This window comes from Octopus sinensis, linkage group LG2 (assembly GCF_006345805.1).
Source record: "Octopus sinensis linkage group LG2, ASM634580v1, whole genome shotgun sequence".
NCBI classification, from domain to species: domain Eukaryota; kingdom Metazoa; phylum Mollusca; class Cephalopoda; order Octopoda; family Octopodidae; genus Octopus; species Octopus sinensis.
Window position 1 is genome coordinate 60,252,947 of NC_042998.1, and position 15,981 is coordinate 60,268,927.

General features: G+C 34.2%; 1 protein-coding gene across 1 annotated transcript in view; it reads right to left on the bottom strand.

Moving 5' to 3' along the window:
• Nucleotides 1–15,981, bottom strand: part of LOC115224735 (advillin-like) — a 186,841-nt gene that overhangs the window by 43,016 nt on the left and 127,844 nt on the right. The window contains exons 13-16 of the mRNA XM_036513518.1: nucleotides 8,291–8,391; nucleotides 4,630–4,767; nucleotides 3,512–3,598; nucleotides 1,088–1,159 (exon numbers count right to left, since the gene is read on the bottom strand). Coding sequence (XP_036369411.1) covers nucleotides 1,088–1,159; nucleotides 3,512–3,598; nucleotides 4,630–4,767; nucleotides 8,291–8,391 — 398 coding nt within the window. The remainder of the gene's footprint in view (nucleotides 1–1,087; nucleotides 1,160–3,511; nucleotides 3,599–4,629; nucleotides 4,768–8,290; nucleotides 8,392–15,981) is intronic.

Sequence of the window (15,981 nt, forward strand, 5' to 3'; positions counted from 1 at the left end):
GATATTGTATTATCATGATAAAGAATTAATCTCTAGCAGACGAGGTGTCGAGTACTGAAGAGAAGCGGAAATAGCCCGTAACCAGGCTGGTCTACTGCTCCCGTCTCTTGAAGGTATTAGGGGTTCGCTCCCTTGCTCGCAATATCTCGGATGCAGCTGCGCATCATTAACCAGCTAGAGGAGATATCTTCTTGGATTAAAAAATCGTAGTAAAATCCGTTCGAACGGACAGTCATGTTTAAGTGGCTATGAACATTACTTTATACACACACACACACACACATACACACACACACACACACATATATATATATATATATTAGTGTGTGTGCGTGGAAGGATATATTATCCGAGCGGATACTATATTAGCTCTCAGTTAAGTTTCAGTTGATGGCTAGCCACAACGATCTGTGTCTAATGTCTGTGACTACACTTAGTTGGTCGCTCTGTGAATTCCTTTGATTGGTAATACCATGCACTCTTCGCTGGACGGTAAAAATTGTCTGGAGTATATATTAATGATAATGGAGATTCGCACATCCATAAACTTTATTTTACAGCTATATACAGCATATTATAATGACCTACACGTGTTTCCGCTGCAGCAACTACTCACTGTTCTAAATGTAACCTTGCAATATTTTCGGTGCAGCCTCATCAGGGTCCGTTCATTTGGTCATCCTCGAAGTGAACTGAAACGAAGTGAACTGAAACGAAGTGAACCATCACACGCAATCCTCTTTGAACAATTAATTATTCTATAAGTATTTTCTTTCCAGAGTAAAATAATTTTGCCGAAGTCTGGACTTTCAGTTTCGGTTGTACCACATTCTAAGAAACATAAATTTATTGCAAGTAGTGGTGTTAGCTAAAGCGTATGGAATGAACAGCGAGTTCAGTACACTAGTTCACACAGGAATCAAAACTCACATTTCAAAACCGTTTCCCAATAGCTTAACGGTGTTGTATAGAGCAGGTAATCATGCCAAAGTAAACCCAACATAACAAAGAATGTTCACGGTGTTCACCATTAAATAACATTCTTTAAACAATGTCAAGTATTACAGAATCTCAAAGTTAGACATACCAGAAGAATAACCATTTTCCCTTTAAATATGGTCATCAAATGTGGCGGTTCTTTTCCTTGAATTACTCTGACCTGTAAAAAATCATCTTATAATTAATAAATTCTTAAAATTCATTTAAACTAATTATTCATGTATAGTTTTGGTACAAGGTTATATATATGGTATGAAGGGATTTAATCAATTCAGTTGACGCCTATTACTGACAAATGGTGCTTAAGCTATCGGTTCCGCTTGAATGAGAAGTTTAACTAGTACTGACGGGATGTGACTCTTAAAACCAACGCGGCGTACCTAAATTCTTCAATGTATTTAGGCTTTCTTTTACTTCCACCACCCAGTTTTCACATTCAAATTAATGTTATTTTCGCTACATTAGAAATAAATGATATATTTATTTTCAAAATGTTGATTATGATTTCAAATTTTCGCCGAAGAAGATTTATCAGACGGTTGAAACAGTAATTTACTATTTATCAATTAATTAGAAATATACGGTACATCGCAGGATATTATATGATAAATGGTAATCATACTCTAATTACAACTAAAAAATATTATCTAAATCATATAATTATGTAATTGTCTAATTAATGTAATTACATAGCATGGTGCGGTTTAGTGAGCAATAGTGTTTAATTTGCAAAGCAGTTTTCATTCTTGTTTAGTGAAATTTAACTTTACCTACATCATTATCATCATCACTTTTACATCTGCTATTCCATGCTAGCATTGCCTAGAGGAGTTGTCATGAGCCGAGTCAGTACATATTCGGAATAGTTACCTTTTAGACGGGTTGGAAACCACGTCTCCCTCATCCTCATAATTTCCATGTTCAGAGTGTTTTCTATGACTGAATTTTTTTCCTGTTACCAACCACTGTTTTTTCTTCTTTTTATTCTCGTGGCACCAGCACAGTATAGAGGTTTTATATTCTCAGTAAAACTGAAGAACCCTCTCAATCTTACGTTATCTTCGTTCAGTTGCTAACTCCTTCACTGGGTGTACTTGGTGGATTTTATCAATAGAGAGGTCACTTTGCTTCCGGTAAGAAGAGCCCTTCTACTCCATATTATCTAACTAGCGAACAACATTGTTGAGAAACGCGTATGACAATATTTTATTCACCTATGTTAAATGTTAAAATGTTATTGTCACTTTGAAATAGAAACCAAAATATGTTTTAGCGACTGATGTAAGCCCAAGTTTATATCATCCAACAATAGCTAGTCCATATTAGGCCAGATTTAAACCATCCGGCAATAGCTATTCTACATTAATTAGGCCATTTATAGTATTGTGATTGAAAATACAAAACAAGAAGTATTTTTGCCCCTTATTTCATCTTGCTGCTTAACCAAAAATCAACTCTAATTTAGCAGGCCTAAGATCAAAGACATTCCAGCCGTGATCAGCCCAGCTTTCAATCAAAAGTAGTATATCTAGATCAATAACATAAAGTACCAGTCAAGATTAATTCTTTCTTCCAAAACCTAAAGTATTGTTCTTATATTAGAAATTCTTATTATCGGTTTGGTAATAGTGAAATGTTAAAACGGTAAAGTATTGGTCAAAGTTTTTTTTTTTAAATAGTTTATAAATGAAGAGTATAATTGGTCCTGTGCTGAACACAAAGACAGGATGTTGTTCTCTGAAGAAATATGCAGAAGTGCGAGTTAAATAGACTGAGTCAAAATCAAATATGTAATGAATTGTAGTAGTTTGTGTCATCAAACATTAATTCTGTTTCAAACTGACATTGTATTTTAATCCCTACGATGTCTATACATGATAACTAATCGTGTATCTGAGATATATTCTAATTAATTAAATACTTCCCTATAAATACTTAAACTCAAGGCATACAAACTAGTTATTATGATACATTTATTCAGGCCAGCGAAAGAACTTTCACATGGCCGCATGCCCTACTAAAAATAGCAACTGAATTCATTTAAATTACAACATACTATTTAAAAGGGTAGGTGGACATTGAACAATCTAGCCCTTGATATTCAGAAACATAGGATAGTCCTGTGAAGGCTATCAATTAAAGATAACAAGTGTCTTAAATAACGTCGCAGACATTTGAGGCAAATAAAGTCGAACCAATGAGGGTACCTCTACGTAGTCATTGACTTTATTAGAAATGGCAACCAAATCTATTCATCTTGGAAAGGAACGACAGAATAGGAACTTACGACAGTCTCTTAAGAGTTAATTATTGGAAGAGATCAAGAGTGCAAGACGAAAATCTAGCTACTTCAGAGCAGTATCAAGAACAGGTGTACTAATTACAAAATAGAACAAAATACCTGAAAGTATCAAAAACGGGAGGTTGATCTAAATGTTTAATAATTACATTATTTTCTTCTAGATCTAATTTCCAGACGAGATATTTAATACCACAAATATTCGATAAATACCTGCATTACATTATGACCGAGTGTTTCTTCCAGTTCTGTTACTCTAAGAGACACAACTCTTTGATCTTCTAAATTTGATTCAATACCCTGAATTTAAGAAATGAAAAGCTTTATTAATTAATGGCAGAATAATAAAACAATTATAAACTTAGCTTTGATTTTATTTAGTTAATCTATATTGCGCTAGCTCATTAATCCAGAAATATGTATAATGTGCAACTACACAAATATAGAATATGTGAAGATAAAGCGAAATTGAAATATATAATTAAAGATTGCATCTGGATAATTAAACGGTGACGCTAAAAGACGAATGAAATTACTTTCATCAATGCAGTCGTATTCTTCATTAATATAATATCTCTTGAATTATTATGCTCTACATGAAATAAGACACACACACGTACATACAAACACACACACACATGCACAGAGACATAGATAGACACACACAAAATACAACGCGCGAAGACACACATATACACATACACATGCACAAACACAACGCACACACAGATAGATAGATGGATACACAGACAGTCAGGCAGACAGACAGGTAGATGGATAGATAGATAGATAGATAGACAGACAGACAGACAGACAGACAGACAGATAGATAGATAGATAGATAGATAGATAGATAGATAGATAGATAGATAGATAGATAGACAGACAGACAGACAGACAGATAGATAGATAGATAGATAGATAGATAGATAGATAGATAGATAGATAGATAGATAGATAGATAGATAGATAGATAGATAGATTGGCAGTTAAATAAATTGATGTGCTATATATGTGTGTGTAGATAAGAGAGAGAGGAAGATATATATATATATATATATATATATATATATATATATATATATATACGCGAAGAGACAGCCGGAAGAAAGAAGTGTATTTTGACAGAACTCGAAATGTAAGAGACAAGATGTCGCCGCTGATTAAATTTTGATCAGAGAGCTACTGATACCGTTGCTTCAATTTAAAAAAAAAAAGCTCTTAATCCACGGCTCAATGCCTTGGTGTGTGCGTGAGTGTTTGTCAATATGTATTCATGAAAACTAATTAATATTTTAGGTTAAGAATGACATTAACAAAATATGACTTACCAACCAGTAATATACAATATATTTCTCTTGTGTTTTCACTGTGTATGTATAAACAATGACATAGCAATCACCATTGAAAAACTGTCCAAACTGTTGTTTAGTGACAGGAATTAAATTGTAATTTTGAAATCGATGAACCTAAAAATACAGACATAAAAGAAATGCTATATAGCTACAGAATTTTTTAAAGAATTTACATATAATTGATTGTAATGCATTTGTGTGTGTGTATATGTATCAGTGCATATACGAGCGTGGGTGTCTGGGTACGCACACGCATATATACGTCTGTCCCGCTGAGTGTGCGTGTCTGTATGTATCTGTGAGTTGGGTTGCATGTGTGTATGTGTGTTTGTGTCTTTCTGGATCTGCAGGTGCGTACATACACATATTTTTCCACAAATACATCTAATTACATTTTGGACATAGATTTTTCCTACACAAATCTGCATTGACTTTTTCATTGATGATGCCACTTCCTATATAGGTACAAATGTAATTCTTTCTCAAATAAATTTCACCTCGTATCCAAGGTTCCAATGAAGCTATAAGCTATAAACTAATGAATTTCTTAAGATAATCATTTCTTCCTTCGTCATCTCTCTTTCTTTCTTTTGTGCTTGTGTATGTGTGTGTATGTGTAGTCTGAGGTATAGAGAATTGTTTCAGGCTGTTATTCTTTGTCGGTAATCCTTCGAATGAGTATCTGTTCGTAAAAGCACACACGCGTTGCCCACTGTCAACAGTTGGAAACGTTCTCTCTTTTATCCCTCAATTCCTGAGGTACTAACGTTCTTTGAAGAAAAGAAAACGTATTTCGAGAATTTCCTCCAGATTTTAATTATTTTCATCTTTAATAAAACGTTTCTCTTCATAAAATAGTGTTTAATAAGTCTGTTTATATGATACCTATGATTTCTAAAAAGAATGAAATAGTGACATACATGATTGCCACCAATAAAAAACAATGCAAGAACCTCGTAATACATCAACACAAAAATGAATTAAATAAGCGAATTTTATGTTTCCTTTTTCTTGTAATTGCTTCATTTTAAATTCAAATTTCTAATCTTGTCTCTTATTGTGCAGAAATTAGTATTTCCCTTGCAACAGCTGCGACCAATAGTAAAATCATGAATAAATGACTCCTTATTTTGGTACAAATTGTTTAGGCTTCTGGTGTATGCAAGGAAGCAAAATAAGCAGGATAAAAGTGGTAAGTAGACGTTTCAGATATTTAAGTGTTTAAATGAAGTGATATCATCTGGAAATCTAACCCAGGATGATAGTTAATCCAATTGAATAAACGTCAAATTCAGCCATTTGAAATACAGTGTAAAACAGTCATTTCAACCTTTTACTCAAATTTATGAATTCATTCACGTTTCTCATGTGTAATTGCTTGAAGTGTTTTGACACTTGCTGCAGTGTGGCATTGTTGTATATATTAAGCCTATATGGAAGCCGAATACATTTTTATTGCTCACCTTTCTCTGTCGCAAATTAACGCGCAATATAACAAATTGTTGCATTTGTGCAACGATATGACAACCTTTACATTACACAACATTATTAATGAAATGTCGCGAACAACAAAGTCAATTTCTTCACTTAGAATTGTAAAATTGATCAAAGATTTCGGAAACAAAAAGCCTTTTAAGATGCTGTTCTCAATCAATTACATGCTGACAAATCAGTGAAGTCAAAATCACCAATCTGCGTTTCACATAACATTATTTAACCTTATATATATATACGCGAAATATACCAGAAACCTAAAGCGAATCAAATGCTGTAAATTTGGATATGTTAAAGTCAATTCTTCGTTCATTGTCGCCATCTCTCGGGAATCTCAGACATCAATGTTCCGAGCTTTTGAACTCTTGTCTCTGAAATGTACTTAAGAGAGGTAACCGTGAGCGGATTTAATAAAGCTATAACTTTATATATAATTTAGTCCACACTTTGACTGATTTGCGCTAGAAGATTGCACGATCAAATTAATTAACGGAGCATATATATACATTAGCCACTACACACATTTTTTTTCTCTCCTTGTTTCTCTCCTTGTTTTTTCTGTGTCCCTTTCTGTAGAAGAGCGTAGGCTCGAAACGTAAAAGACTTTTTCTATTCCTGAGCGTTATACTAATACATCTGTTTGTTTTGTACACCACCTGTCTTCGTCTTTTGGGTTTTTTTTCGTAAACACTCCCCATATATATATATATATATATATATATATATATATAACGGGAAGCTTTATGAAAATAAACAAAAGACGAAGGCAGGTGGAATACAAACAAACAATTGTATTAGTATGGCGCTCAGGAATATAAATAAAACAAGTCTTTTGCGTTTCGAGCCTACGCTCTTCAACAGAAATATACGCAGAAAAGAAACACGGAGAGAAACAAGGAGAGAAAAAAATGCGTGCAGAAGCTAGCGAATCAACATGGCGATATACATATATATATATATATAATATATATATATATATATATATATATATATATATATAGATATATATATATATATATATATATATATATAATGTAATTAGAAGGTCGTTAGTTCACCTGCGTTCATCCGCTCATTCTGTTTTCATCTCGCATGGTGTTCAAAAATAGAGACAACCTGCGTATCAAAGAAGCTTGGTAATGTTGCCGGTTCAGTCACCAACGATCTGACCATGCAACAAGTTACATGTTACCAACAGCACTCAAAGAGTGGTCTGACATAATCTGGATAGACTCTAGATTTTTGTTTAGAAGGGGTAAAAATTTACTCCAGAGAAACAATGAGAACTCGTTACATTTATTTCATTCATAAGGATCAATCAAAAAATAGTTTGGCAAAAGAAAAAAGAAATTTTGAAGTTGAGGCAAGTGTAGTTATTATAGTGATGTAAAGGTACTCAACTGAAAACCTCGAAAAGATTATTTTTGTAATTTTTATATCCTATTTCGTGAATTGTTAGATTACTTCTAAAAACGCCACCTGTTAACTTTTCTCTTCCAACTGGGATTACAGTTTCTGCCGCAGTATTTCTAATGCGAATACACATGAACCATACCTAAGGGCAGCAAATTCACCTTGCAGGATTTCTTCCGGCTATTTGTATTCGGTGTTCAAATTGGACGGTGGTTTGTCTTTTCCTTTCATCACATCAGCATCGGTAAAAAAGAAATCCCGACCCAATACTGAGATCGGTAATATTAACTAAACTCAGGCCATTAAAATTTCCTGTTTTTTTTACCTATTCGTATTCTTTTCTTTGGTTTAGTCATTAGACTGCACGTTGGCGCAGTAGATATCGTTCTTTCATCGAACATATTTACCCATAAATAAAATATATTTCATGATCATTCCGATATGTCACCTTTTGGAGAAGTATAATTAATAGAGTAGACACAATATATTTCTAATACTCAGACGTTTTATTATTGAGAAATTATTTTGATCGCCTAACAGTATTGTATCAAACTGTTTGTTCTAAAGCAACCAATAGATACTTTACTGGCTTTTTTTTAATCACTTCTACTGCCTATATTCAGAGATATCGACTCTGTTATGGAAACTAAACATAATTTGATCAATATTAAATAACAACATTACTTCAAAAGCAGCCATGATTTTATAAGAAAACACATATAAAGTTTACCTCCACCTCTCCCTGACCGTCATCTACCATCTGTAATTCAGCAGCTAATGGTTTATTGTCATGCAGTGATTTCGCATCATAGCTGGACTGAATAGTGCGACCTGAAAAATAACAAAAAAAAGATTTAATGGATTTTTATTATTAGTAGTAGTATTTGTAGTAGTATGTGCCCGATGTTTTATGTATGGAATAAATTGCATTCTGTTTCATCACATCTCTCTCTCTCTCCTCTCTCTCTCTCTCTCTCTCTCTCTCTCTCTCTCTTTCACTCTCTCTCTCTCTCTCTTTACATATATGTATGTGTGCGCGCGCGGGCGTGTTTATGATGGTCTTCGAAGCATTGGCTCTGATTTTAGCTAGTGGTATTATATACTCTACTGAATATATATATGTTTTATTTATATTCCTGAGCGCCATACTAATACAATTGTTTGTTTGTATTCCACCTACCTTCGTCTTTTGTTTATTTTCATAAAGCTTCCCGTTATATATAATATATATATATATATATATGTAATTTTAAATTGATAATAAAAGGGTAAAATTTATCAATCAAATCAATTAATTAATCAATCAATTATATATAATAATTTTACCAAGTAGATCGGTACGTTAAAATAACCTTTATAGGTAAAATTATACAAATATTTTATAATTATAAATATAATTATAACTAGGGTTCAACTAATTGCTTCACCACATACCGAATTTAGAAATAGGAGTTTAAAAATTCCTTTTCTACTACTGTAAGAATCTCCATGACAGTAACATACCTTTTTACGTAGGCTAAGAGAAAAACAATGAATCAACACGACCAGGATTAAATACATGCGCGTTTCGAGATTAAAGTGTTTAAAAATTTACTTACTTCTCTCTTTAGTATAATATTTCCAATTATAAAATTTGAAAGTGCTTTAGCTGTATATGCACACGATAGAGCGACATCATGTAACAGATATCCAACCAACACTTCCAAAATTTACAGAGCCGAATGTGAATACACTATTTAAACTCTATACCCACGTGTGTGCTACGAGCAATACCGCAGAAAACTGCAGTATTCTATCATGGACTAATTTACAATTTTAAATTAATAATAACAGGGTAAAATTTATTAATTAAATTAATTAATTAATCAATCAATTAATTAATAATTTTACCAAGTAGATAGAAACGTTGAAATAACATTTATAGGTAAAATTATACAAATATTTTATAAGTATAAGCATAATTATAATTAGGGTTCAGCTAATTGCTTCACCACATACCGTATTTAGAAATAGGAGTTAGAAAATTCCTTTTCTACTACTGTAAGAATCGCCATGACAGTAACATACTTTTTTACGTGACAGTAAAAAGTATGTTACTGACAGTAGCATACTTTTTAAATCCTGGAGTCGTTGATTCATTGTTTTTCTCTTTGCCTAAATAAAAAATGCATGTCTTGCCTAGAGCACTATATAATGAAAGCCGTAGAAAAGATAATCGAGAGGAGACAAGACAGAAGCTGAAATCATGCGGAAAACATAATTCAATTTTAGTCGAATATGCAAGCCCACAATGTTCAGCAACTGATGAGACACAATGATCAGCAACTGAGAAAAGAAACTATGAAATCAGTTGTATAACAGATGCCAACACGGTGATAAAGATTAATAAAAAGGAAAACATCTATACCAAACTAATGATAAATCTGCAGGACTGTAAGTTTAGATTTCTACCTATAATTATTGTGAAATATATATATATATATCGGCATGATAGATCGGTAGCCACTACACATATTTTTTTCTCTCCTTGTTTCTTTCTGTGTTCCTTTCTGTGGAAACGTTAAAGACTTTTTCAATTCCCGAGCGTTATACTAATACATCTGTTTGTTTTCTATACCACTTGTCTTCGTCTTTTGGGGATTTTTTCGTGAATTCTTCCTACATATATATATATATACATAGCTCAGCGGTCATTCTAATAGCCCTTATGTCTTAATAACGGTCAATCACACAATAATTTCACTTTGCTTAACGGTCATTTTCATAGCATTTTTTTTTTTGATGGCCCGATAACTAAAGAGATGCCCGCATGGGTTTCTGCCCTGACATCTGAAACTCGGAGTTTTATCATGGCTTCCGAATGATTGTCACATATTATATTTGCAGATAAATTCTTCTATTTACATAATTATCGAGGTCTCTTTCATTCTTTTGTTGTCTTAACATTTCTATCAATATATATATATACATACATACATGGATACATGCACGAATACATGTATGTATACATATGTACATACAAGACTACTCCGTTTGATGTCTTGTTTCCTGGTTAAGAATCTGACTCTCCATTTATGAGAAATGCATACACACATACATATCAACTGTAGACGAGTTTAGCATTCACTGCAAAAGAAATGCCTTTGCAAAATTTCAGGTCCAATAAGGTTTGCAAAACATCTCATAGACCTTCCCCATCCTATTATATATATACATACATGTGTGTGCATGTATTTTTATATAAACACACACACACAAGCACACACAAATACACACACATACACACACATACACACACACGCACACACACACATACACACACACACACCACACACACACACACACATATATATATATATATATATATATATATATATACATGTGTGTGTGTGTGTTTATCCCTTGTCATCAATGGCTGCTTCACATCGGAGTCGGAACTGCTGACGCGCTCGAATCAGCTGATCTCTATCAACTTTTTGGTAAAGGTGAATTTTAGATATTGTATAGTGTTATGGGTGTGTTCAACTAGCTCTTTCTCGAATATGCGCCATATGTAGTAGTCCAGTAAATTGATTCCTAGTGTGCTAGGAGGCCGTGTGTCAGGGAGAACATGATCATGGAGATAATCACGCATCCACATTTGGCTTGTCTTTGTCTTATGAGACGGCGCAGTCTTGTTGAAACACATACAGTCTTCGCTTGCGGACTCTGTCTATCCAGGATCTCACAACTTTCTCCAACACTTCTATGTACACAAAGGTATTGACTCTTAAGCCCTGTGAGAAAAGTGAGGAAGCATGACATCTCCCTCGTTGCTGACGACTCCCAGAACCAACATATTTGCTGGAAACTTAGTATGTATGACCTTTGGAATCTTATTCCGTTCTCTGCATAACATCTATCGTTCCTTCGGTTTATCTATTTGTCCTGATCGAAGTTTTTCTCGTCAGAGAAAAACCAAACCATTCCAGCCTCTTGGAATGTTTAGCAAGCACTTTGCACCGACCGAACGCTTCTGTGAAACATAAACTGACCCCTCCTCATCACATACTTCTCTTACTGGATGTCTTCATCCACAACTCTTCTAATGGTGCATTTTGAAACCCTGAAGTCCTATGCAGTGAAGTCCTAGGCTCTGCTTGACTTCCTGGGACTTTTAACGATTACTTTTTGAGCTTGTTTTTCAAAGTTACGTGTTCTGGTGGAATTAGAATTCTGAGCTTGCGTTTTGTTTTAGATACCCGTCAGTAGTTTCCAGCTCCTTTTGAACTTTGACAACGAAGGATCAGGCAACCTTCAGGAAGTGAGCTATATCTGTATCACTATGTCACGCTTTTAAGACAGCGATTTCAGCATACCTTTTACTTTACTGAGTCACGTGATGCCCGACCATATTTATCTCAAAAGTAAGGCAAAAATAGTAAGGTAGAAGAAAGAGCTCTTGAAAGAGACGTCCTCAAAATACTGACGCATGTATGTATGGATGTACGGAAGTGTGTATGCGTGAGTGTGTATGTATGTATGTATGTATGTATGTATGTATGTATGTATGTATGTATGTATGTATGTATGCATGCATGCATGTATGTATGTATGTATGTATGTATGTATGTATGTATGCATGCACGTATGCATGTATGTATGTATGTATGTATGTATGTATGTATGTATGTATGTATGTATGTATGTATGTATGTATGTATGTATGTATGCATGCATGCATGTATGTATGTATGTATGTATGTATGTATGTATGTATGCATGCACGTATGCATGTATGTATGTATGTATGTATGTATGTATGTATGTATGTATGTATGTATGTATGTATGTATGTATGTATGTATGTATGTATAGACATATATGAAATCAACTATTCAGGGACAGTAATGATTGGTTATTAGAGATTTGTGACAGAAGATAATATTCTGGTCTCAATATAATATATAGATTTTTAGCACGCCTGGAAAAATACCTTATGGCTTTTTCCCCGTCTTTACCTTCTGAGTTCAAATTCTGCCGAGGTCGACTTTGCCTTTTATCCTTTAGGGTCGATAATATAAGTAATAGTTGAATTAAAATCGATGTAATCGACTTACCCCATCCTTCAAACTTTGAAATCAGCATAATATATAGATTAACGGCGGTATGCCTGGCAGGATCATTAGCATATCGAACTAAATGCTTACTTTGCTGCATTTCTTCCAGTGTTTTACGTTCTGAATTTAAATATTACCGAGGTTGACCTTGCCTTTCAACCTTTCAGAGTCGATAACATAGGTACGAGCTGAATTCTGATTTCGCTAAAATTGTCGGTCTTGTGTCAGAATTTGAAACCATGGTAATATATTGATTAAATTTTTACAATTGTTATTGAAATCAGCATTAAAATCCGAAAACTCAAAAACGTTCATTTCATTATCATTATCATAATCATTTATATTGGTTTTTTTAATATTTTTATTTCAAATTTTAGTTGTTTATCTTAATTTTCATTTCGTTATATATATATTATTACGGATGACACAGGCAAATTTTTACGGCTCCACACTGAAGACAGGGTTCTTTACCGAATAGGCTTGAATTTTTTTTCTTTGCACCGCAGATCAGTAAAACCTTTTAATAAACTTAAAACACCTTTCAAAAGAGCAAAGCTGACAAGACATTGTAATTTTCATTAGCGAATACGCAAGAAGAATGGCGCCTCCAAATTCGGGCACGGTAGTAGTAGTAGTAGTAGCTGTGAACCTAAAATATAGTGGCAGTATTGTAACAGGCAAAATAATAATACTATTTGAACACTTGCCTACAATAACGTAAAAACTAAATGCCATCAATGTAAATATATCTTGAAGTAACAGCAACAGCATCAGCATCAATAATAATTGATGTATTGTTTCTTGCAGAAACGATATATATATATATATATATATATAGAAGACATTCTCTAATGATTGAGTGTTAGCAACAATACCTTCAACAATAGATATATCAGCAATAAGAAGACCAATAATGGTTTTAGAAGCTGGAGAGATAGAACAGCGGAAATGGGACATCATCAACGGAATGAATTAGTTACTAAAATCAGAATCTTTTGCAAAGCTGAAGAGAATCAGTGAATCCAAACAGAATACAATTTAACATTCAGAAATGCGAATGAAATGCAGGAGTATACACCCATCAATAAGCAGAAGTGCTCAAAAGACTGGCATCGAACTCAGCCATAAACTTCTGGCATCTGATGTTTTCTGTAATCTTAAAATACGGAATTACTCTCAAGTAGATTTTTGGAAGGATAACTTTGAAATATTTATGTAACTCTTGTTTTAAGAAAATACAAAAATAATGTCTATGTGAAGACTAGGGATCTAATTCAATAGACCATATGAATCACAAACCTAGTACGTACATCACCACAAACACTTTACAGAGCATTAATATAAAAGTAATTTTCATTTGCATTGCACTAATCATCATATTTTATATTTAATCAGCTCTACTTACCAATATTCGAGCATGAGCTATGAGAGAATTACTACGCGATCTCACGATTTGAGAGAAACAGCAGTCAAATCACACTCAAATCATCTTAAATAAGGATCCATTAAATATATTGTTTTCGATATACACGAAGTACCACAAGATCAGGACTTGAACGCCTACGGTCAGGGGACTACTCAGGTTCAAAACAGAACGGCAAAAACAGCTGATTCCTATTTCATGAAACTTTCTACACAATGAATGACAATAAAATTTACCATTTCTCCAATAAAAAAAAGGCTTGTCTTCGCCTTCCTTTCACCTTAATCAATCTACTGCATTAAGCTGCTGCCTGATTCGCGATATTCTTTTCTACACAGGTACAAGGCCCGAAATTTAAGGGGAGGGGGCATTCGATTAGATTGACCTCATTGCGCAACTTAATTTATCGACCCCGAAGGATGAAAGGTAAAGTCGACCTCGGCAGAATTGAACTCAGAACGTAAGGACAGACGAAGCATGCTAAGCATTTCGCCCGGCGTCCTGACGTTTCTGCCAACTTGCTGCGTTGCCTGATTCAAGACATTTATTTCTTTATTGCACACATGGGGCTAAACATAGAGCGAACAAACAAGGACAAAGGGATTAAGTCGATTGGATTGACCCCACTGCGTAACTGGTACTTATTTAATCGATCCCGAAAGGATGAAAGGCAAAGTTGACCTCGGTGGAATTTGAACTCAGAATGTAACGGCAGACGAAATACCGCTAAGCATTTGGCCCGGCCTGCTAACGTTTCTGCCAGCTCACCGCCTTGCCTAATTCAAGATTTTACCATCTGACTAACCTTATGATTAAGGCTGAATAAACCAACGGACGTTAACTGTGTTCCAGATCACTCATTCAATTTACGCATTCATATTCTTGTTACCTAAAAGTACACGCACAGCCCAATACTCAACGGATAAATAATAATTGTTATCGAATATGAGAGTATGTGCATGGGTGTGTATGTATGTGTGTGAAATTTATTACACAGTCCTCACTCATAAGCAAATATGAATTTGTAGCATATATTACGCTTAGGTTAATTGTTTGCCGGGCAGATATATATACCTGCTCGGCACCCGTGCTCTTGCTACAAAGGAACATCGAAAATTTGCAAGCGGAAGATTATGAGCATAGCACCAGTTGTTGACTGGCGTTCATTTTCAGTTGAGTAGACTGTGAACAAAAGGAAAGAACGTCCCTGCTCAAAGTCCAAAAGCTTCACTCGAACACAATCTTAACCATTGCTCCTCACACATAATTACATTGTTTCTTCGCAAAACAGTTGGACATAAATGTTTATACATACACACACACATACACACATAGTTCCGGGTTCAGTCCCACAGGGTAGCACCTTGGGCAAGTATCTTCTACTATTGCCTCGAGCTGACCAAAGCCTTGTGAGTGGATTTGGTAGATGGAAACTGAAATAAGCCCGCCCTATATATGTATATATATATATATGTATGTATGTGTGTCTATATGTTTGTGTGTTTGTATTTGTCCCCCTCCAACATCGCTTGACAACTGATGGTGGTGTGCTTACGTCCCCTTAACCTAGCAGTTCGGCAACAGAGACCGATAGAATAAGTACTAGGCTTACAAAGAATAAATCCTGGGGTCGATTAAAGATAGTGCTCCAGCATGGCCGCAGTCAAATGACTGAAACAAGTAAAAGAGTAAAAGAGAGTAAAAGAGTATATATCTATATACACATATATATATATATATATATATACATACACACACACACACACACACACACACACACACCACACACACACACACACACATATATATATATATATATATATATATATATATATATATATATATATTATATATATAACAGAAACGATAGACGGAAAATAGAATATACCGGAAACACTA